The sequence below is a fragment of the Triturus cristatus genome, chromosome 10, assembly GCF_964204655.1.
Source record: "Triturus cristatus chromosome 10, aTriCri1.1, whole genome shotgun sequence".
Lineage (NCBI taxonomy): Eukaryota > Metazoa > Chordata > Amphibia > Caudata > Salamandridae > Triturus > Triturus cristatus.
In genome coordinates, this window is record NC_140593.1 from 1019506009 (window position 1) to 1019531164 (window position 25156).

The window sequence follows — 25156 nt, forward strand, 5'->3', positions numbered from 1 at the left end:
ACTAAACCCTAGAATAGAGAAAAAGTATAAGGCGGCACCCACAGACCCTGCATACATTAAGGGCCCTGCTCCCTTAGATTCCCTAGTTGTCTCTACAGCTAGAAAGCGGGCTAACTCCCAGTCCTCAGGAGAAGCCCCACCGCCAGACAAGGAATCCAAACTCCTAGACGCGTCTGGCAAGCGCACCGCCTCTCAAGCTGCAAACATATGGCGCATTGCAAACACACAAGCGCTACTTGCGCGCTATGACAGAGCACACTACGATGAACTTGAGGCTCTTATGCAGCACCTCCCCGAGAAACACAAGCGTAGGGCTCATGAGCTAATACAGGAGGGTAAACTCATTACAAACACCTCCATTAAGTGTGCCCTCGATGCAGCCGACACTGCTTCTAGAGCCATAAATACCAGCGTCCTGCTTCGTCGCCATGCCTGGCTCAGGATCTCAGGGTTTAAGCCTGAAGTCCAGGCGTCCATACTCAATCACCCCTTTGACCAACAAACGCTCTTTGGGCCCAAGGTAGACGAAGCGTTGGAAAAGATGAAAAAGGACACAGACACAGCAAAGTCTATGGGGGCACTCCAAACACAAGCGTCTAAACGTTCCTTTCGACGCTCCTCCTTTCGTGGCACAGGCAGAGGCTTCTCCACCAACCACACCTCTACCTCCTACAAATCCCCTCCTCAAAATACCTTTTCAAAGGGCAACCAAAGGGGTGGTTACAGAGGCAACAACAATAAGGGCAGGGGCAAAACTAACAACACCCGTTCTGCCACCCCGCCCACACAATGACTTCCCTCCGCTCCCCCCAGACCATTCCACTCCGGTCGGGGGCAGACTACAAAACTTTATCCACGCATGGGAGTCCATAACATCGGACAAATGGGTGACCCAAATCATTCGGTCAGGGTACTGTCTCGAGCTAACATCTACCCCACCCAATATCCCACCAAGGCACCGCCCAATGTCTCAAGAACATTCCACACTGCTCAAACAGGAGGTACTCTCCCTCCTCCAAAAACACGCTATAGAGCAGGTCCCCATCAATCAGCAAAATCTAGGGGTTTACTCCCTATATTTCCTAATACCAAAGAAAGACGGGACCCTCAGGCCCATTCTGGACCTCCGGCCTCTAAATGCCTACATACATTCAGACCATTTCCATATGGTCACCCTACAACAAGTCCTCCCGCTCCTCTGTCAGGGAGACTTTCTCACAACATTGGATCTGAAAGACGCATACTTTCACATTCCAATACACCCCTCTCACAGGAAATACCTCAGGTTCGTGGTGGACGGGCAACATTACCAATTCACGGTTCTCCCCTTCGGGGTCACCACCGCACCACGGGTGTTTACCAAATGCCTAGCGGTAGTAGCAGCACACCTCAGACGTCAACACATTCACGTCTTCCCTTACTTAGACGACTGGCTGATAAAAGCCGCGTCTTACCATCAATGCGTGCAGCATACAAACAGCACCATCCAACTGCTCCACCAGCTAGGCTTCACGGTGAACTACCAAAAGTCCCACCTCATACCATCTCACACAAAGCAATACCTCGGGGCCACTATAGACACCTCCAAAGGTATTGCCTATCCAAACACAGCCAGAATCACAAGCATTCAAGCCTTACGCAAAACATTCCTTCCCCAACACTCTCTTCCAGCAAGAGTGTTCATGAAGCTCATAGGAATGATGGCGTCTTGCATCTTTATAGTGCCCCATGCAAGACTACACATGCGTCCACTTCAAGAGTGCCTAGCGCAACAGTGGAACCAGGCCCCGGGTCAGCTGACGGATCTGGTGTTGGTGGACGGCCGCACACATCACTCTCTGCAGTGGTGGAACACCACAAACCTTTCCAAGGGGCGGCCGTTCCTGGACCCGGTTCCTCAGGTGACTCTAACAGCGGACGCATCGCTCTCCGGCTGGGGAGCGCACCTCCTACACCTCACGATGCAAGGTCTATGGACGCCACAGCAAAAATCGCTCCACATCAACCATCTGGAGCTCTTGGCGATCTTTCTAGCCCTAAAATCTTTCCAAAAACAGATTCCGGGCAAAGCAGTCATCATTCGCACAGACAACATGACTGCAATGTATTATATCCAAAAACAGGGGGGGACACACTCTCCCCAGCTCTCCCGCTTAGCCCAGAGCATATGGAGATGGGCAATTCCCCAAAACATCTTTCTCCTGGCACAGCACGTTCCAGGCGTACAAAACACCATGGCAGATCTGCTCAGCAGACAAACGCAACAACTACACGAATGGGAACTGCATCCACAAGTTCTTCACCCATTCTTCCAACAGTGGGGGCATCCTCAGATAGACCTCTTCGCCACCCACGAAAACAAAAAATGCCCAAGCTTCGCCGCCAGATACCCACACCCATTGTCCAAGGGCAATGCGATATGGATGAACTGGTCAGGCAGATTTGCATACGCCTTTCCACCTCTCCCACTAATTCCATTAGTGGTCAGGAAGCTACAACAGCACTCCCTCACACTCATTCTGGTAGCTCCGACGTGGGCCAGGCAGCCGTGGTACACCACGCTACTACAACTATCAGTGGTTCCACATCAAAAACTGCACCTATCCCCATGCCTCCTAACCCAGAACCATGGAGAAATCAGGCACCCGGACCCAGCTCAGCTCAACCTGGCGATCTGGCTCCTGAAATCTTAGAATTCGGATACCTTAACCTTCCCCCTGATTGCATGAACATCATCATGGAAGCCAGACGTCCTACCACTAGAGCATGCTATGCCGCAAAGTGGAAAAGATTTGTAATTTACTGCCGTAACAATACAATCAACCCTCTAGATGCATCCATACAGCACATCATATGCTATCTGCTCCATCTTCACAGGTGTAACCTGGCATATTCATCCATACGCCTACACCTAGCAGCGATCGCTGCTTATCTACAAAACAGACAGCATTTATCACTCTTCAGAGTGCCCGCTATTAAAGCCTTCATGGAAGGCCTTAAACGAGTAATTCCTCCCAGGGCACCACCTTCCCCTGTATGGAATCTAAATTTAGTTCTTACACGACTAATGGGTCCGCCCTTCGAACCAATGCACAAATGTGAGCTACAGTTTCTCACCTGGAAAACAGCTTTCCTTGTAGCTATCACTTCCCTTAGAAGGGTTGGTGAAATACAAGCGTTCACCATACAGGAACCCTACATACAAATGCATCACAGCAAGGTCATACTTCGCACAAATCCGAAGTTTCTGCCCAAGGTCATTTCCCCCTTCCATCTCAATCAATCGGTGGAATTACCTGTCTTCTTTTCGCAACCCCAATCTGTTGCGGAAAGGGCCTTACACACACTTGATGTGAAAAGGGCGTTGCTATACTACGCACAAAGAACGCAACCCTTCAGGAAGACTAAACAATTGTTCGTTTCCTTCTCTCCACCACATAAAGGCAACCCCATTTCTAAATCAGGGATAGCTAGGTGGATTGTAAAATGCATACAGATTTGCTATCAAAAGGCTAAAAGAACATTATCTGTTCCGCCTAAAGCCCATTCTACAAGAAAGTTAGGGGCTTCTATGGCCTTTCTAGGGAATATACCCTTAGATGACATCTGCAAAGCAGCCACATGGTCTACACCGCACACCTTCACAAAACATTACTGTGTAGATGTGCATTCCAAGCAGCAAGCTAGAGTGGGCCAGGCTGTACTAAAGACACTATTTCAAACCACTGCAACGGATACCGGTGGTCGCCGCTAGGGTTGGGTACTGCTATATAATCTATGCTAAGTGTACAATCTGCAGCTCATATGCCTCGAACGGAATATGCTACTTACCAGTATGCATCTGTTCTTGGCATGTAGAGCTGCAGAGTTGTACACGCCCACCCGCCTTCCCGGCTACCTGTATCCGTTCCAGTCCATCTTATTTAGATACAACACACATGGGTTGAAGGTTTTTTTGTTACAATATTCATGTACAGAAATAAGAAATGAATGTAATTTAAAATGTAGTCAGATTAAAACATGGGTATAAGGTACTCGCCTAATTAAAATTACTCTTGGGGAGAATATAAACTGTGTTGGAAATATTCCTCTTATAAATCCACAATGCAAAAATATTGTGGCTTACAAGTAGTTATTTTTCTGAAATAAAACATGGCTTTAGTGTGGTATGCAGTATAATTTATTTTGTGATTATTAATATGCTCCTCTCCCCATATGTGATTACTTACCTCATCAATGTGAATAATGATGTACTTTATGTTAAGTTTGGGTGACAGAAATATATTTCCTTGATACTTTTGTTACATTCCATTTTTTTTGCAACATTTAACATGTAATTCGTAAATAGATTTAATAATATATTCAGTTTAGTTTCATTGTGTAAATGTTGTTGGCGTCACAGTGACCTGGAATCACATAGTACGTGGTATAGTAATCTTCGAGATTGATGGTTTTGGAGAAATCAGTCAATATCTAAGATTAGAATTCGATATGTGGTAAAAATACCTATTCCTGTGCAAAGGGATCAGAAGTACGAGTAGTGAGATAATCATCACACTTATGCAGGTTTCCCAGATATATTTGGCCAACAAAACTGGGCAAAATTGTTTGCGGTACAATGCCCAGGAAAAAGGCCATAAATGCTGCTTTGGTTCAGTAAATACACAATCAATATGTTAGGCCTCATTCCAATGTAAAAACAAACTCAGTACCTCACACAGGATATTAGTGTTTACCAGCTGCAGTATATACCCTCCTGTCCCAAACAACTCTGTCGGGCTCAAAACATTATAATGAAGGATTGTCAGTCAATTTGTTCACTTGACAGGCGTGCCGTAGCCAGTTGTGCATCTAATGCTTCTTTACTGTTTTTTTGTGTTCTCTTTTTTTGTTTTTTGTTTTATATAGCGCAAACTAGACCCGAGACATTGGGTATCAGAGCGCTTTATATGAGCACCAGTTTCGTTACAGGTGAACACATTCATTTTTGTTAGGCAGATTAAGTGATTTGCCCAGAACCACAGGATGTTGAGCGTCGTTGCCGAGACTCGAACCCGTTTCCCCAGCTTCGAGGTCGACCGCTCTAACCGCAAGGCCACATCCTCTCCCTCTTATGCTAATAAATGTATAAACTATGACTCTGAATTGCATTTCTATTTAATATGTCAAAGTAGTGTTTATATGCCCTTATTGAACACTTTAGTGACAGGCAGGTGTTAATTGATATTTATATCTCTGTAACTTCCAATGATTTATGTACTATTTTCTTTGACTCCTACAGTACCTACAAACATTGCACCTACAGTCATGTGATCTGCTGGACATTTTTGGCGGCATCAGCTTCTTCCCGTTGGACAAAATGACCTACCTGAAAATCCAGTCTTTTATAAACCGAATGGAAGAAAGTTTGGATATTGTCAAATATACAGCTTTTTTATACAATGACCAACTTATCTGGTAAGCACCTATACCTACAACTGTAGTAGGAATTTTAAAGTTAAATAAAAACCTTGTTACACTCTTCATCCTACCCCATCCTCACAAGTGAAGCTGGAACATGAGGTGAACCCCCCCCCCCCCCCCCCCCCAGGTAAAAATGCCTTAATATAGAGGGAAAATCTATTTTTAACCCATTGACTGAAGCACTCATTTAAAGCATGTAATGTGTCTCTCAGTACAGAAAGAAGACAACAATGCTCCTCATCGCAATCGATTAGCACTCTTAGTCCCCTAACCAGTGTCTTCTGGCCTAGGCTCTGATGTTGGAGGACTAGAGTGCGTGATTCACTCTGTATCTGTACGACAAAGATGAAAACCTTACTTTTTTTTATACTTCCTCTACTTAGGCAAATCATCAGAGCCTAGAGACTGTGCTGTAATAGTGTTTAGAAGTGATCTGATCCTTATCTTACGGGATCCCCTGACAGAGGTAAAACACCTCGGTATAGGTATTACCTGGGTGTAGCTATTACCTCATCTTATCTGGTTATAGTACTATCCTAATTTGTAGCTAGTGTTCCTAATAAGCTAGTCAGTGAAGTGGTGATTCAGGTTGGCAGAAATGACAACTGGACTCTGTAGATTAATTTGTATCAAGATTCATGAAGATTTGCTACACATATTATGTGATTGCTACGTAATTTAATTTAACATTTTATATTGTTTTAGACTTAATTATTGTGTCAAACTATTTATTTAGTGAGTAGTGTCAACTTCATGATAATACATAGATCCTACATTGAAATATAAAAAGTGCTGTGTAAACTATGAATATCGTGCAAAGTAACTAAACTAAAACACTCTTAAAGTAATAACCATTTAAAAAGAAAATGTATGCAAACATCACACCTAAAACACGCGTTTGAGAAACCAGAATCTAAGGACGGTCACGTCACTTATGATCAGTTCCATGCATCCAGAGTACTCTGCTTGATGCACACAGAGGTCCAGTAGTACTTTGTGAATTCAGTTCATTTTGCGGAAGATTTTTGGAGCTAACCTGACTCTACAGAAGTAGACCACACACATAGTCCAGCAATCCCTCCAGCTGGTACTAGTAGATATGCATATGTATTTTTGTATTGTTCTTTTGAAGAGTGGTAAACAGAAAAATATTATAAAGTGTAGGCTGACATTAAAGCTACTTCCTTCATTTGTGTCTGAAAGAGATAAAGGGTGATGGATGTTTTTGACAGTGTTTCTGTCTCTTGTTAGTTTTTTCAAAAAGTGGATAGGATGTATTAGAAAGTGTTTGGGGCACATATATAACACCAGGGCAGGTTTGACCCTGTAAACAGCGATGACAAAAAAGCACCACAATAGTGTCTAATTTGTTTGACAGTTATGGCAACAACTGATTAAAGCAAACACAAGGAGATGATGGCCGGAGCACTGAAGCTTTTCAGACACTCACCCCCAGTCACAGATCTGGGCTGAATCCATCATCGTTCTTTATCTCACTTCGCCACCCCAGTTCAGACCCAGCTGTATGCAAATCAGTCTTGACCCTGTGCCTCATGGGAACAGTCCAGCCCGAACTGCCAAGCCAGGTCTTCCCTGGAGCGTAAACAGTCTTCCTGGGACTGGTTTCAGGGTAACACCCTTCATCAGCCAGGCTAGCTTTAATCCAGTGGCAAAAGTGAGTAAGGGATCCACGTCTGGGCATACCCTGCCAACTTAGGGCAAACAAAGCGAACACAAGGAGTTGATGGACGGAGCACAGAAACTTATCAGGCACTCACCCTAGTCACAGGTCGGGGTTGAATCCATCATCGTTTTTAGCTCACTTCGCCTACCCAGTTCAGACCGAGCCATCTGCAAATCAATCTTGATCCTGTGCCTCATAGGAACAGTCCTGCCTGAACTGCCAAGCCAAGTCTTCCCTGGACCGGAAACAAGCACCCTGGGACCGGTTTCGGGGTAACACCCCTTATCAGCCAGGCTAGCTTGAATCCAGTGACAGAGGAGCAAGAGCCCTACGTCTTGGCATAACCTGCCAACTTAGGGAGAACAAAGCAAATGCAAGGAGATGATGGACGAGCGCTGAAACGTTTCAGACACCCACCCCTAGTCACAGATCTGGGTTGAATCCATCATCGTTCTTTAACTCACTTTGCCACCCCAGTTCAGACCCAGCCATATGCAAATCAGTCTTGACCCTGTGCCTCATGAGAACAGCCCAGCCCGAACTGTACCTATTTTGACAACCCCTAGTAATCCAATTTTTTTATATATATATTCGACTTGTGTTTTTGTTTGGGATAATTTGGGTTGACCCTTTATGCGGTTTTACAATACAATGTAATGATAAAGTTGAAAATCAATCTTTTTTTATTGATGACTGTTTTCCATCCTTTCTAATTTATGCTCACATGTATGTTTTTGACCCATTTCCAATGTATACCCTTGTTTTATGCTGTGGTGCATTATTTAACATCTGAATTCTGAGAAAAAGATTTAATGAACGAGGTTTCGATTTTCCAAAGTACATATGAACACTTCACATTACTCTATTGATTGGTAAAAACTGGACTTAGTTTATTGCATACAAGTGAAGAGGTCTACCTTTGTCTTTTTGTGGTAAAGACATGAATGGTCCAAGCAGGTACTTTAAGATCTGGGCCTTTGAGAAATGGAACATTGTGCACAATACACTACATTCTGCTAATGGAAAAGATTATTCATTAGTTTAAAACTTAGACATTTATTATTGTCTGTGGTTAGCCAGATGATTGTCAAGTACATTTTATATTACCTTTTTACTAAACATGCTTCTATAGTCAAATAACAAAAAAATCCTTTGCAAAACAATTAAATACTAACTATGGGCCCATATATCTCATTTGAAGACTATATTAAAATAGCTGTCCTGAACACCAGATAAGGAAAGGACATTCTACTAGATGATGAGCACTATACATGACTTGTGTAGGTCAACATTTAAAGAGACTTTTATAGACTTGTCATTCATGGTTTCGTATTAAACTGCTTTCTTAATGCTGTGACTGAACACTGCTGCATTTGACGTTCTTGCGTTTAACTGTTCCAGTTGTAGAATTATGTCTATATATTCAAAAATAGCTGTCTTGAAATTAAAGACTTGTATCGTTATTCCCCACTGTAGTAAAACTACCTGTTTTCTCCTCCTGTCTGGGATTTTTCTAAAGGGTGAATGTTGAAATGAAGACTCAGCAGAAGTTCATAACTATTTGAGAGTTTGTTTTTTCAGATCTCGAGCAGGAATTTGCTGTTCTTCCCAGAGATCCTATTTATACAAACTACTGATCAGCTAATTTTGAAGTTCTAAGATACCTTATTTGAGGCATAAAATGGCTTTACCAGAGAAAAGATTGTAAAAGATATTTTGGAGAGTACAGGAAGAGGGATATATTTATGCAGTCTAGGGTCCATAAGACTGTTTATAACCCTGATAGCGACAGTTTAGAAGAATCCAATTGTTTTCTACATACGAAGGCTTTATAATGACCAAGAGGCGAAATAAAATGTCTTCAGATATTCGTGCTGTTGCAGTTTGGTGCAGAACTGGTGAAAGGACATGGTTACACCTGATGTGGGATTGTAGCACTCTTTAACTGTTTTTTCAATATGATTTTCAAATATTTTAGCCAGTTTTGGTTATAAAGAGTATTGCTTAATTTGAAGAAGACTCTGATAGTTAAATGTGAGTGTAGCACAATTAGCAGTAAGTAGAAGGTTAGTTGAATATTGTGTGGCTTGTTAATCAAGTCTCTTACAAGGTCTAACGGTTTTGAGTTGTACTTTAAAATGAAGACAGTTATACCAAGGAGAGCATTGGTTTTTATCCATTTAAAGCATGACCTGTCACCCTCCAGTGTTAACTTACTATTTCTCATAGGATTTGTTTCTTTAAAATGGTGGCCAGGTTGGCATTGTGCATCAGCAGGAATTAATCAGAGGTAGGCTAAGAAAGAGGGACATTCGGAGCTATAAATCCCATCTTTGTAGCATACTTTTGATTGGAATACAGGAAGTGGTTCAAAAGCCATTGGAAGGGGTCTGGGATACTGTGGTGTTCAAATGGTGATACCATGAATTAATTTTAACCAGTGGAAGTCAAAGAATGTGTTTTTATGATCACATGGAGCCAAAGGTATCTACCAATATTATTTACTTCGGTCCAAACTACTGGATGTTTGTGTCAAGATCGTCTTATTCTATTGGCCCTTGGCATTAATTATGTGATAATCATTCAAGACTGATTTACTGTCCTGCAGTCGCTATAGAACAGCAACAGCTCATTGAGCTTTAGCGCCATTGCAATTGGGATTTATTGTCCCTATCAGGTTGATGATGAAGTGTTTCTGTATTATATCTTCAATATCACTTACTGAACAGCATCGGGTATTCAATAGAGTTTCTGATGGACTACAGTTTGGTCATTTGTTAACATGTAATTTTATACCAACATCCTCCTTCCATCTTGTAGCAGATAAACCTCTTTCAACAAAGATTGTGTTTCTGGTTGTAGTAAAAACAATAAAGGTTTCACTTCAGGATCCATTGCATTGTATTATATTTATTATTTGTAAACCGCACATATGCCGCAGCTTCTTGATTCTAGAGGACCTAAAATGTTGAACAGTGTGGAAGTAAAATGAAGACCAACGTTACAGACTGAAGATGTACGTTTTCAGACACCTTCAACAGAGTAGTTCATAGGTGGAGGTCTGAATGTCATTGGGAGCGTATTCTATTCCCTAGCAGCAGCAACAAAGAAATCTCCATCCCCGAAAGATTTGTTATGACTTTTTGGACATTGCTTATTACAATTGACGTCTAGATCTTAGAGTCCTTGTCAGTTAGAATATGGAGAATTTGTTGATGGTAAATTGGGGGGTTTAGCCATGAAGTACACGACAACCATGGCCTTAAAAAGATTTGCTTCCTAATAGAGACCAAATGCAGTTAGTTAAGGATGAGTAGTTATTCTACAGTGTTGGGGGCTCCTGGATATGAGTCGGGCAGCCACATTTTTAAACAGGTGAATGTGCTTGTATAGTTGATTTCGTGGTAAGTGCTGTCAATGTACAGCACGATCTGCTTCGCCATCTTTAACTGGCAGAACATGTTGGAATCTTTGAACATCTGTGGCCCTAAGCACATGTCGGTGTCTTTTAGAGTATGTTAAGGTTACAAAAAACTTTGACTGGAACTGGAGCAACACCCATTGCATCTTGCCAACCAGCCAAAAATTGTGTGTTCTGCATTGCCGCTTTTGCGATGAGAATCTCTATTCTCTTGGATTTTATATTTACAAAGTTACTCGACATCCAGGGTCAGACGTTGGTGAGTACATATGCCATATTAGGATTCTGTGTTGTTGGTTTTACAGAAGGCTGTTTGGAATTCTGTAGTTTGAACAGGAGTTTCATGTCTTTAGTGTACATAAACAATTGCATATATAGATGGTATAGTAGAAAAGCTAATGGGGGCCTCTATAGAAGTTAAAGAGAAGGGAGGATGGACCCCTGATGCACTCTGTATGTTAATGACTTTGGATCTAATTTATATTTTGGCAGACGGAGTACACTCTGTCAGGGCTACGGAGTGAATTACTCTGTCCCCCTGAAGGATTGCCCTCCTGCCAAATTATAAAATGTTCGCCGGCCCAGTGGGCATTTAAAGCATTGACAGGAACCACCATCACAGCGGTTTCTGCCAATCCATTGTAACTTTGCCAGACCACTCAAACATGATGAAGCTGTATGTCAAAATTACAGAAAATGCTAAAGTGGGATTTTCTTTTTGAAAATAAGTTTAAAAAAAGAAATAACATTAAAAAAATTGTCTCATCGCCATGGGAGTTTCCTTCCCTGCAAAAGGGGGCCCTGAGAACTTTTCAGTGCCCCTTATCAACAGATTTTTCCTAGCAGTGATGGACATTGAAAAATGGCTATATGTCCACCCTTCTAAATTAGGCGGGCAGAGATAAAGCCAAACCTCAGACAGCACTTACTCTTTTGGGCAGTCGGAGGAGTTTGACACAGTGGAGACGGAGTAGTCTCTGCATGCCGTCATAGTATGGTCCACCCGAATTTAAAACAGGCTGGTTGACCCTTATGTTGACAGGGAGGGAATGCTGTCACCGTTGTAAAGGAGTTCCCTCTCTGCCAAAATATAAATCGGGCTCTTTGATATTTGAAAAGGGTGAAGAATATGTACTGGGAATGGGATGTTAGAAAAGACTGGAACCACTTGGCTGCCTGCTCATCACAACCTATATATTTTTTGGCTTGGCGATGAGGATAGCCTGGTCAGTGGTACTGAATGCTGCAAAGAGGTCCTACAGGACTGAGAAGTAGGTATTCACTGCAAGTCGAAGTTCTTCCAAAACAGTTATCACAACTAACTCAATGCTTTAGCTGGCCTTCAGTCCAGCTTGTGAAGGATAAACTTTACAGAGGCCTGCAATTGGTTGAATGACTGCTTCTTAAGAATCTTGGAAAAGAAAGGAAAAATTCAAATCGGTTGAAGGTTGTTAGGTTCTGGGGAATACCAGGTCGCCGTCTCTAGATGTTTAATTATGGCTGTCTTCTATTCCCTAGGAACTCCTCCTCCTTTGAGTGATTGATTGAACAAGGCTGTTATGTCAAGGGCCAAATAGGAGTGATTTTTTGTAACATGCGGGCTAGGTGAGGTTCCTTGAGTTTGAGTTTGAGTTTGAGTTTAAAAGCACTTTTAAAGCGCACGTATACCGGCGGTTTCTTGGCGCTGTAGCTAGTGGGGACTGAGGTTTAAGAAACAGGGGGAAAGGACTGGGCATTCATTCAAAGGATTTTGTGAAAAGGTAGGTTTTAAGATTTTTACGGAATTGGGGATAGAGGGTGCTGGCACGAAGGTGAAGGGGGAGGGAGTTCCAAAGGGTTGGTGCTAGAAAGGCAAATTTGGAGCCGCCCCACTTTTTCCTCCGGAAGCGAGGGATGGTGAGGAGGGACTGAGAGGAAGAACGTAGGTCCCTGGAGGGGACATAGGGAACAATCTCAGAGGAGATGAAGGCAGGTGCCAGGTCCGATCGGGCCAGAAAAGTGATTGATGCGAGTTTAAATTGAATTCTGGCCCATACTGGGAGCCAGTGAAGAGATTTTAGAAGTGGGGTGGAGTGGTGGAATTTGGGAAGGTTGAAGGCTAGGCGGGCCGCCTGGTTTTGAATCTGTTGTAGGCGGCGCAAACTGTATGCAGGAATGCCGGCATACAGGGCGTTCCCGTAGTCCAGGCGGGACACCACCATGGCCAGGATAATAAGTTTAAGAGCGGAAAAAGTAAAGAAACGGGACACCTTGCGGATAGTACGTAGTGAAAGAAAAGAGGAAGATACCACAGAGCTAACCTGGGAGTGAAGGGTAAGTTGAGAATTGAGCTTAATGCCTAGTGTTTTGACAGAGGAGGAAGGGACAGGAGGGGGACCAAGAGAGGGAGGCCAGCAAAGGGGGGACCAGGGGCTGGAGGAACCGCCCGTCAATACCAACTCGGTTTTGTCCGGGTTAAGTTTGAGGTGATTATGGCTCATCCAGTCCCTGATGTGAAACATGACAGTGTGGAAGTTGAGGACAGAAGAAGGAGAGGAAAGATCAAAGACCAGCTGGAGGTCATCCGCGTAATTAAATACGGCGACCTCCATCTGTTGGAGAGAAAAGATGAGTGGGGCGATATATAGGTTGAACAAAAGAGGGGAAAGAGATGAGCCTTGAGGAACCCCGCACTGGACTTTCTGGAAGTCCGCTGTGAAGTCACCCAGGCGAACAGCCTGGGTGCGGTCGCTCAGGAAGGAGGACAATCAGACCAGGGCAGTCCCATCGATCCCCGCCGCCCTGATACGGGAAAGTAAGATGTTGTGGTCCACCGTGTCAAAGGCGGCTGAGAGGTCGAGGAGCACAAGGGCCTGGTGATGATTAGTGTCCATGCCCTCCCTGAGGGTGTCGAGGACCGACATGACCACAGACTCCGTGGAGTGTGCGGGGCGGAAACCAGCTTGGCGGGGGGCAAGGGCTCCATGTTTCTCCACAAAGGAGCTCAGAGCGCAGGTGACGTGGCGCTCGAGCACCTTAGCTAGAAATGGCAGAAGGGAGATGGGGCGGAAATTGGCAGGGACAGAGGGATCTGCCCCAGGTTTTTTCAGGATGGGCACAATTACCGCAGACTTCATGGAACTAGGCACTATGCCTTGCGCGAGGGAGCTGTTGAGGAGGTGAATGGGGGGATCTGGACAGGAGACAAAGATGTGGCGGAGGATATGGGCAGGACAAGGATCTAGAGGGGAGCCAGATTTGATCAGAGGCACCAGTGAAGTCAGGTTTTCCCGAGTGATAGGGGGAAAGGTGGTTAATTTGCCTTTGGGAGGGGGACATTGGGGATCAACAAAAGAGGGGGGGGGTGGGGGGATGTTGGCCTTGATGGTGATAATTTTCTGGGTGAAATAATTATTAAGAGAGAGACAGAGGTCATTTGACGGGGCAGGTTTAAGCGTAGTTCTGTCCGAGAATGCCAGATTGTGGACGATGGAAAAGATCTCCTTGGACTGGTTCTCCGCTGCTAAGATTTTGGAGGAAAAATAAGCTGTTTTGGCCTCCAGGATGTTTTGTTTGTACTGGTTAAGGATATTGATATATTCCAGTTTCAAAGTGGGGCAGTAGTTTCTCCTCCACGCCCGCTCTGCGCGGCGAACAATAAGTTTGGTGGCTTTAAGTTCTTGGGTAAACCACCGGTTGGCGTCTTTGTCGCGTTTAGAGGTAATGCGCTTGAGCGGGGCAACGGAGTCGCAGCTGCGGGAGAGCCACTGGTCTATAGCATCAGCCTGGGAGACGGTGGTGAGGCCCTGAAGAGGCGGGAGAGAGCCAGCAAGGAGAGAGGAGAGATTCTCAAGGTTGACTCGGCCCCATGATCGGACCCAGATGTTTTTGGGTCGGGGGGGCATAGCAGGGGGGAGGATAGGAAGGAGAAATGAAATCAAATGATGGTCCTTAGGTGAGCAGGAAGGCTTAGCCATCTTGGATTATCCCTGAGGTTTCGGTGAGAAGGTCGGAACCTCTTTAGAGATCAGGGCAGTTGGTATTTTCAAACTAGAGATGGCTTCTCTGTCCTATTTTTAATAACTGATTTATTTTGTAGAATTTCGTTTTCTTCCTCCTTTCTTGATGTTAGTGTTCAAAGGGAATTGGGAGTTGTGTGCTTAACGATGTTCTAAGGACTCTGTCATTTTGGCACTTTCAGAAGAGGACAATCATACCAACAGCCTGTCTTCCTTTTGGAAAGTTTGTATGTATGTGGGAGAATTGTAGTAAGTAGCTGTTTTATTTGAATGTTTTCCACATAGTCAGCCTCACGTGTTCTAAGAGACTCTTTTCTAAAAGGTGTATTCAAACACTGTCTGCTGAGAATGGCTGGTCTTCCCAACTTTTTTAGCCATGTTATGTAAACTACTGAGCTGATTGTCAATCAGTAGCTCTGAAAGAGAGAAACCAATAGAGATTGGAGGAGGGCAGTGTACAAAATACTCCCAATAAAAGCAGTTTGTCCCAATTTTTACAATTCTTTTGAGCAGGTGTTCTGAGGATCCGCTTAATGTATTTTAAATATTGATAAGAGCACCTGTTTGTGGATTGCAGGCTTACATCCTGGAGGACTTTATTGGTATAGTGGGGGTGATTTGGTCTGTAAGCTTCAAAACTAGACAAATTCTCTGGTCTTAAAGAATTTTGGGGGAATTATTTCATCACTGTGATGTTGTCTCTGGGTATCTTATCACAGAACCCACTAAAACTATGATATTTGTGAATATACAAGAGGACTTTTCAAAAGGCCCTGTTGAATCATTTCCAAACCTTTGAAATAGAAGACCAGTGAGCCAGAACAAATGGTTGTGACAGTGTATGTTTGCGGTAAGTAAAACTGTAATACATGCACTTGGGGCTTAATGACAAGAATAAGTGCACGCGATCCAGTGAACAAGGTCCGAGTCATTCGTATAAACTCATTCACAAATGAATTTTTGTGACTTGGGACTATGAAAGCATTACACTTGTTTTGTTTTATGATTGATTTCTATTTTGGTAAACCCCACCTATCTTTAATGGATTTACACAGCACTAAACAGTGCGATCTGATATATCTCATGCAATCTGGGTAATGTCCCTGGTGCAGACCTACCCATTATAGATTGAAAGTGAAACTGTCTGGACGTGTCTGTAAGGGACCAGCTGACTTTAACAAGGGAATCTGGTTGTAAGGCTGTGTCAGGAGGACTGACACAGCCACTTTTATATTTTTACCAGTATATGCTGATTTTGTGGCCAATATTCACTGTTGTTTGGCGGTTAGGACATTCAGTGAGAGCTGAAGCAGGCCAGTATAGCAGTTAATGTAGCTCCAAGGCCTGCAGTGATTGTGCGTTAATGAATCCGAAGGACGAACATGTGAGACCCCTAGGCAAAACTCTATATCACCACGTTATCGAATGTTTCTGCAGAATTTGGAATTAATTGCTTGCTACCCTATATTGTTTCTGGACCTTTCATAATGGATGAATGTCTGTTTATTATCTATTTTGAATGTTTATTAACCATGCACCAAACCAATGAATTTAAAGACCTAACAGTATTTAAATAATGACTTGTGTATGATTACCCCATACAAAAAAGAACTGTTAAAGTGTGTGGGTTGGGGACCCTATTTGTAGCATGGGATCAAACGGTCCTCAGCCGAGTGTACCATAAAATTCCAATTGGGGTCCCTATTTGTAGTATGGAATCAAACGGTCCTCAGCCGAGTGTACCATAAAATTCCAATTGCTGATTGCAGAAATCATAAAATCATTAGGAATAATCACATCTATTAAGTTTTTGGGTCCAACCCCACCCTGCTCGAACACAAGATCTAAACCTAACCCGTCCTCTGCAAAGAGCACCTATCAAGCACTGGAAAAAGTACTGATAAAAGAAACAGACAAGTGGTTGGAGGCTACTTCTCTTTAAAAATACATTGAAGCAGAACGCATATCATTGGCACTAAGATTTTTAATCGTCCTACCCATTAAATCCTCTGATTTGACTAAATTTAAGAGATGGGAGACTAACCCATAAGAAGTCGATAATAACATGATCAAAAAAACTCATTGAAATAGTTGAAGAAGAGTAAGAAAAACACAAAAGTGAGGTTGATGAACTCACAACTAAATTTAAAGAAGCAAACTGGGGAGAGAACGCAAAAAAACTACACTATCCTCAAAGTTATTGATGAATACAAAGAGGACATAAAGAGAAAAAACTGTGTTACTCATTGGATTATCAAATAGGGCGTGTCTATAAATTTGCACAAATTTACCAATTGGATCATCAATAACACAACCTACTAATACTACACAGTGTACTATCAAATTCAGGTATAGAATCACCAGCAAGTGAGGTGGAGAAAGTTACTTCAGGATTGGACTTTTTGGGCAAATTTACCAGATATTAGGAACTTAAATCGACCAGATTCCAGACGAGAATCCTTAAAGGCCCTACTGGAACAGCCCTCAACCTCTGGCATAGGTGCCCAGGCATGAAACAACAAGCAAGAACAAATCCGGCAATCAACTTATATGAACTTTTCAGACCATAATCTCACTAAAGATCAGATTCACATTGCGAACAAAGGTCTCACCTTCTGTCCCACTTCCCACTGGAATATGATTGAGACACATAGAGGCCTCTTTAAGTTTGTTAGAAAATTTAAATGGAAGTCATTTTTCTATAACAAACCTCCCAATATATCAGAGAGACTGGTATCATACCTTCAAGCTCTGTGACTATTCATGACTTGGCAGATATTCATTTACTTATAACCTTATCTAAAACCAACCCTACTGATCCAACCGTAGATCAAACTGCAGATGAACTTGGAATTGATACCTCATACACTGTAACCAGTAATATCGGGACCAAATCCTCCTTTACACTTTAACTGTCCACAGGGAATTCAATTGATATTTTTTTACTATTCAAGACCTGGAGAAGGGATATATGAGATATAACAAAAGAAGAAAATTCCGGCCTAAAAACATTTCCAGAAAAGAACAAGCTTTACAATACCTTCAAAATAACCCTAAAATCATAATTAAGTAAGCTGACAAAGGGGCTAATGTTGTGATCTTGTATGTGGATGACTTTATCAATGAAGCACAAAGACAGCTGGAGAATACCACCTGTTATTACAAACTCATGCATAATCCCACCATAGAAATTAATTCTGTAACTTGAAACAACCTGGATGAATGGTATCACCACCAACAACTTTTATCTTTTAAAGAAAAGACTTCCCTATACATCGAACACCCAACTAAGGCAACCTTTTTATTTATATATATATCTATTTATATCTATAAATATATATCTATATCTATATCTATATATATATTCACTGAAAAAACCATAGGTTTCACACATGTTATAGTTAGCGGAAATTTTACTGATAAAAAACCAGTGAAATTGCCCCGTTATAGTTAGTGCTGGCAACTATAACTCACGCGACCGCAATCCTCTGCTGATGCTAATACTGTATTTAGACACTTATTTGCCCATGTCTTCTTCCATACATTTTTAGCTATACATATATTACAAATATTTTTTTTTCATAAAGACACATATGTCATCAGCAGAAGATTGCGGTCGCGTGAGTTATAGTTGCCAGCACTAACTATAACGGGGCAATTTCACTGGTTTTTTATCAGTAAAATTTCCGCTAACTATAACATGTGTGAAACCTATGGTTTTTTCAGTGAATTTGCAAGGTTTTTTAAATGCTAATTCCTAACTATAACGTGTGTGAAACCTATAGTTTTTTCAGTGAATTTGTACGGTTTTTTAAATGCTAAGTTACTTTACGCCATTCGAGGCGTGCGCGCCCACTTAACGCAGTTCGTTCCGTGCACGGTTTTTATCAACTTTAATAAGCCCTGTACATTTGGTGGCCTTCGGCCACCAAAAGCACAGGGGGTGGGGTCAATGTGGATAGTGTTTTTTTTATTTCGATTTTATAATTTCATGTTGCCAAAATTTAGTTTTTTTTACCTATTAATAAGCCCTGTACATTTGGTGGCCTACGGCCACCAAAAGCACAGGGGGTGGGGTAAGTGTGGATAGTGTTTTTTTTATTTTTTATTTTTTACCGTACGCTTACGGTAAGCGTACGGTAAGCGTACTCGGCGAAATTGCCGAAAAAAAAATAAAACCGTTTTTGCTCTTGGGGGATGTTTGGGGACTCCCTCAACATGACTATGTGGGAGGGAGTTGTCAAAACAGCCCCGTAACATGTTTTTGGCCATCTTGTTTGATAAACAACACTCAGTGCGAGAGACAAAATGGCGGCCGCCGCTTCCTGGTTTCGGCCGATTCGAATGTTTACTAAGATCTAAGAGCCAATCAGAATCGCGCTCGCGCACGCCACCGTACGCTTACGGTAAGCGTACGGTAAGCGTACCGTAAGCGGGCTCAGATATATATATTGATTTAAAGGCTATTTTCTCAGAATCTACTGAACAGATTTACACCAAACCTACAAAAGGCACTTCCTTGACCTAGGGACTACCTCTCTGCCAAATTTCTAGTAATTCTGTTCAGCCGTTCGGGCTGTAGCTCGTTCTAAAGGTCCTATGGAAAAATGCATGGGAAAAACGCGTTTTGGGACCCCCCTTTTATCTCAGCCCCCGCTTGACGAATCCCCCCGAGACTTTCAGGGTAGGAGCGGAGCGTAGCGCCCCACCTATTTTGAGAAATTCGCGAGGATTCATCGACCGGCGCCAAAGTTATTCAAAATAGAATGTTGAGGTTTTCCTATGGAAAAGGGGTCCTAACTATAACTACCTACTGGCGACCGCCAGTAGGTAAATATATATATATATATATATATATATATATATATATATATATATATATATATATATATATATTTTTTTTTTTTAATATATTGGGGGGGTGCATTGATAATCAATTACAACCCTATATGATCTCCCCTCATACATCAGAACCACGCAGAATATTTTGAGCAAATTGGACAGTATTGACTGGCAGCCCGACTACATTCTGGTGACGATTGATGTAACGTGTCTATTTACTTTCTTAAAACATGAACCAGGCATTGCTGTAGTCAACAAAGCTCTAGCCACCAAACGGGCACATTATTTGAACTCAAAACAAATCATTTTGAAGGTGTAACATATCTGTCTCACCCGCAACATTTTCAGTTTCAAAAAAGAATACTACCTGCAGATACAAGGAAGCGAGATGGGGCCAAATTTGCGCCAACGTATGCCTGTATCTTTATGGGGGAAGAAACATGTTGACCACATGAAGTTGAGCACAATATCCTGAAGCATTACATCAGGAAGGCGCCACTCTATTTTTAGTCAGTTTGGAAGCCAGATTCATTAAAATTATTCTGTTTGGACTTCCATTTCCTGTTTGATCCTTGCACGGTCTACTGACCCTCACGCTAGCATATCTACACTTTTAGGTCCCTTACACCCTCGGCACCATACGGCAAGGAATAAAAGATTTCTGCCAAAGAGCCCCTCATAGGGTGCCCATCAGGTATTGCAGCGCTGACCTGACGAGGAGCAAGCCCTATGATGAAGCATTGCACCCAGTAGACTGGGTGTGTGAGGGCCCTAATTCCGAAAGGAGGGATCCCCCTTTCACTCTTTTTTTTTTTCTAAGGGACAACCTTTTCTTCCATTTTGACCTTGCTCCCCCTTTTCCGCAATAGGAACTGCATACCCTTTTGTATTTGACTTTGAATGGGCATGTATACTGGACCTAAAAAAAACCTTAGTCCCCTTCCTTTGGTTTAACAATTACACAATGGTCATTATTTTGCATAATGCTAAAGAAACATTGGCATCTTCTAACTAGCAATCCTTCCTTACATGTTTGCATTTCCCCACAATCCCAGATGGGCTTCCAACAAGCAACACACTCAAGACAAATTCTATGTGCTTCTGAGTTCAAAGATAGAAGACAACCCACAACCATTTTATTATTATTATAAATAAGCGTCCTAGTTTTTATGCCTGCCATGATTGTTCCATGTATATGAAACCGTGATGAATGGAATACTTAACTTAATTTCAGCCACTGGTAATCACTCTGGGCCACATCCCAATCTATTGCTATTTTGCACACCATGCCACCCTAGTTTGGACCCAGCTTTATGCAAATCGGTCCCAACCCTGCTCCAGTAGGAACAATCCAGCCTGAACTGCCAAGCTAGGTCCTCCATGAACCGGAACACAAGCAATCCAGGACTGGTGTCGCCCTAGTTATAGAGTCCTCAGCAGAGTACAGCTTGGTTCCAGTGACAGTGTGACCGTGTCACACTTCTGGGCATACCTGACCCACTCAAGGCGACACAATAAGCATGCAATACAGTGATGGATTTAATGCTTGAGTTAATCTCAGCCACTGGTTTTCACTCTAGGTTGCATCCCAATCCATCGTTATTTTGCACACCATGCCACCTCAGTCTAGCTCAAATTGCAAAGCCTGGACCTTCCTGAGCAGAAAAACAAGTAACCCAGGGCCGGTTTTGCCCTAGTTATGGGCTCATCGGCCACGTACTTTGTTCCATTGATACAGTGTGCAGATGGCCCACGTCTGGGCATACCTGTCCCACTTATGGCGACACAATAAGTATTAAAAAAACAGTGATGGATGGAATGCTGGAATTAATCTCAGCTACTAGTAATCACACTGGACCGCATCTCAATCCATCATTATTTTGCACATGGTGCCACTTCAGTTTGGACCAAGCTGTATGCAAATCAGTCTGGACCTTGCTCCAATAGGAACAATCCAGCCCGAACTGCCAAGCCAGGTCCTCCCTGAATTGGAAAACAAGCAACCCTGGACCGGTTTCGCCCTACTTATGGGCTCATCAGCAAAGTACAGCTTGGTTCCAGTGACAGTGTGCTCTGGATCCATGTCCGTGCCGACCCATCCCACTTAGGGCTGTACAATAGGTATACAAAACAGTGATGCTTGGAATGCTTGAATTAGCATTCCATGTGCACATTTGGACATAATGAACTCAAAATGTTCTCACCAGAATCCAAACTCTGATACCTATCAAACAATGGATCAGCTGTAAAAGCACACATGTGGTCTACAAAGTAGTCTACCCATGCTCTGATATTTTCATGGGCAGTACTATCTGAGCCCTGAAAATGATAGTAATTTTAGGTTCTTTGGACTTTTAAGGATGCAGAACTACAGTATTGGTTTTAATAATAATTTGTGTCATCTTGAGAACAGCAGAATCACTAGGGAGTGGTCAGGATCACCAGTCCTTCTACAGGTGTTGACCTTGAGATACAATACCACCTTATGTGCCAAACATGAGCACAGCTATTCCACTAATCCTCCAAATAACTTCTTGTCAGTGTCTACCGACATATGCAATTTATACACAGGGGTCCTAGCCAACACGTTTGTACAATCACACTAGCATGTAAACAAAGTTTTACACAAGTAAAAGTATATGTTATTAGCTACGTTATATTTACTGTTTGTATGTGTTACCTAAAAATACATATTATTGTTTGTTGCCTGGTCATCTTGTGTAATATACTTGCCCTGGTCAGAATTAACAACATATATGGACTGTTTTGCAAATCTCATGTTGAACACATAAAGTGATGTTAATCCTGGACACTTAGATTGAACAAGTGTGTCCAATCTTTAACTTTAAACAATATTTTCTATAATTTGAAAACAAGGCATTTTGAAGCTTATGAATCAAAACAAATTACAAGCACTTGCAATTTGTACTAATGGAGAACTTAACATGTGTTCTCACTAGCATGTATTGATCATTATCAATTTCCATGTACAGTAAGCCTGGGCAAAGCACTACGCTACGCTCGCGTAGTTTGCGAAGTTCGCGCTACTTCGCACTACGCGAATTGCACGTAGCACAGTGCGAACACGCGTAGCGTAATGTTGCATAGTGCTGCGGTCATTTTTTGCTTGCTCGCGGTCCTCAACGTCAAGTTGGCGACCGCGAGCAAGCAAAATGACATCCCGGCGAGACTTTTTCCTTGTTCGCGATCAGCAACATCAAGTTGGCGATCGCGAGCATGGAAAATAAACCTCCCGGCGAGATTCCCAACGCGAGGAGGTCAGGTTTCTCATTGCGAGTGGTCGCGTATGCTCGCGACCGCTCACGATGAGAAACTACCAGTTCGCGTTGAGAAAGCTGCCGCTCGAGTAAAAATCTACTCGAGCAGCAGAAAACTACAGCTCGCACTGTGCAAGATGCCATTTTCAATGATTGCACAGTGCCGGTTGCTTGTCCGCCCTGTGCAATCATTGAAAACGACATCTGGCACAGTGCGAACAAGGTACTACGCAGTTCGCGAAGTGCTACGCGTAGCTCGCGTAGTGCGAACTGCACTTTGCGTAGCTTCGCGAAGTGCTACTTCGCGAACTACGCCCAGGGTTAATGTACAGTGTTCTTTGGAACTTGAATTGTGCCATTGTAAGTTCACTGTATTCCAGATAACATTCCATTCACAATACAATCCAACCATCTTTACTTCCTCGCACCATGTCAATTGGCTGCTAACATTCAACACTCCCTGGGAACTAGCAATGTCCTCCTGATGTTACCCTCTCCCTGCACTCCCTCACTATGGCCGCCATGAGTCCAGTTTGTTGCCTGTTCTAGTTCTTCTGCCCTTCTTTCACTTAAGGTCCCCCGTGCGTCTTCAACAGCTCATGACCACACATTTTTCAACAGACTACACAGAACTTATTAAACAGCATTTCTGATGGATACATCTGCCAGTGGATTCCTCACCTTGTGAATATCCCCTGCGCCAGCATTCCACGGAATTTTTCTTCCCCAGCACTCCACGTCGACGTGGGCGACGTCATAATACATCGGCTCCGCTCGCGACTCCGTATGACGTCACCGGAGCCATAAGAGGCCCACGTCGGCGTGATGGAGTCAGTTCCCTTTTTTCCGCGCCGTCGACGCGCAACGGTTTTTTCCAGTACTCTTGCTACTTTGTAGTTGTAAGGTGTTTCTGTTGCAAGATTCTGTAATGTCTGCGACGAGGAAATCGGGCTTTAAGCCCTGTAGGGAATGTGGCAGACATATGTCCATGACGGACCCACATGAGGACTGTTTGTGGTGCCTTTCGTCGGACCACGATGTCGAAGACTGTGCATGCTGTAGGAGGATGAATCCTAAAGCATTAAAGGAAAGAAAGGCCACGCTGTTTATGGCGAAGATCGGTAAGGAGAAGAGAGGAAGAAAGAAAGAGAAATCGAGGGCGGCGGCGTCGACTTCGAGGTCGTCAAAGTCAAGGAGACCTCATAAAAAAAGAAAACACTCTTCACGACGCCGGTCCTCGAAGAGCAGGAAGTCGATGTCGACTTCACCTCGGCGTCATCGGAGTAAGGACATTTCACCTTCTCCTTCTCCCTCTAAGACTCTGGGAGGTTCTCCGTCTCCGAAGCGGGCTCCAGAGCGTTCACCGGCGCTGTCCCCGGCGCAGTCCCCGGCGCTGTCTCCGGCGGCGTCTCCGGATCGGGTGGAGTCGCATGTTTCGGATCAGGAACGGGAGGAAGAACCGACTCCGGCGATTGAAGAATCTATGGCTCCGGTGGAGGACACTACGGCGCCGCAGCCAAATACTCCGCAGAGGGATGCAGGTTCAGTGCCTTATCCTCAGTTTCCTGCTCCAGGTACTGATTCTACTCAGTTCTTAAATGCCATGTATGGTATTTTTAATAGGGCGGCCTTCCCATCCGGAGCACCAACTGGTCCCGTGGGTCCCATGGCTTATACGTTGGGGGTGCCGCAGCATTATGCTCAGGCCCCCTTCATGCCCTTTCTGCCGATGGCGCCTTCGTGGCAGTTTCCGGCGCCGTCTGGGGATCCGTCACGACTTCGGATGGATCGACCTGCTTCAGAGCCTTCCTCGACGCCGCTGCCGACTCCATCGGCGCCGCGTCCAGTGCCGCCGACTCCATGTATGGTGCTGCCGACGCCAACACCTCTGGCTCCACCGACGCCGCGTACGACGTCGACGACGCCGGCTCCCCGGATTCGATCGAGAAGGGAGGCCCAAAGGGTATTGGAAGAAGGAAGGTACAGAGAAGAGGTAGAGGAAGGTGAGGTGGACACATCCTCTGATGATTTTGAGGGCATACAAGAGGCTAGTGGCCTAGACACCACCCCAGAATGGGAGCACACATCGGCAAGATCCTCTCCACCACAAGAACTGGCTCCCTACCATACTGTTATCAAAAAGGCTGCAGAGCTGTTAGATTTACAGTTGTCCTCAGCAGAGTATAAATCGAACTTGTTGACAGAGGTTCTGCACTCTCCTACTTCCACTTCAGAGCCTTTACTGCCCTTTAATGAGGCCATCTTGGAGCCTGTTTTGGAGGTATGGCGGAAACCACTTTCTTCTCCGGCGGTTTTCAGACAGGTGGCGAGAAGGTATAGGGTGGCGCCTGGGGATCCGGATTTTCTATCTATACACCCGTCTCCAGAGAGCCTAGTTGTGCAGGCATCCTGCTCGAAGCATACTTCGGGGGCTTTCCCTCAGTCTCCCGCAGATAGGGAGTTTAAGAAG

The 25156-nt window shown here is 43.7% G+C and overlaps 1 protein-coding gene across 1 annotated transcript in view; it reads left to right on the forward strand.

Annotated features, from left to right (window-relative positions):
* The window catches only part of CCZ1 (CCZ1 vacuolar protein trafficking and biogenesis associated), a 234580-nt gene that overhangs the window by 91483 nt on the left and 117941 nt on the right, over positions 1–25156 (forward strand). Inside the window, exon 9 of the mRNA XM_085629015.1 lies at positions 5282–5457. Coding sequence (XP_085485141.1) covers positions 5282–5457 — 176 coding nt within the window. The remainder of the gene's footprint in view (positions 1–5281; positions 5458–25156) is intronic.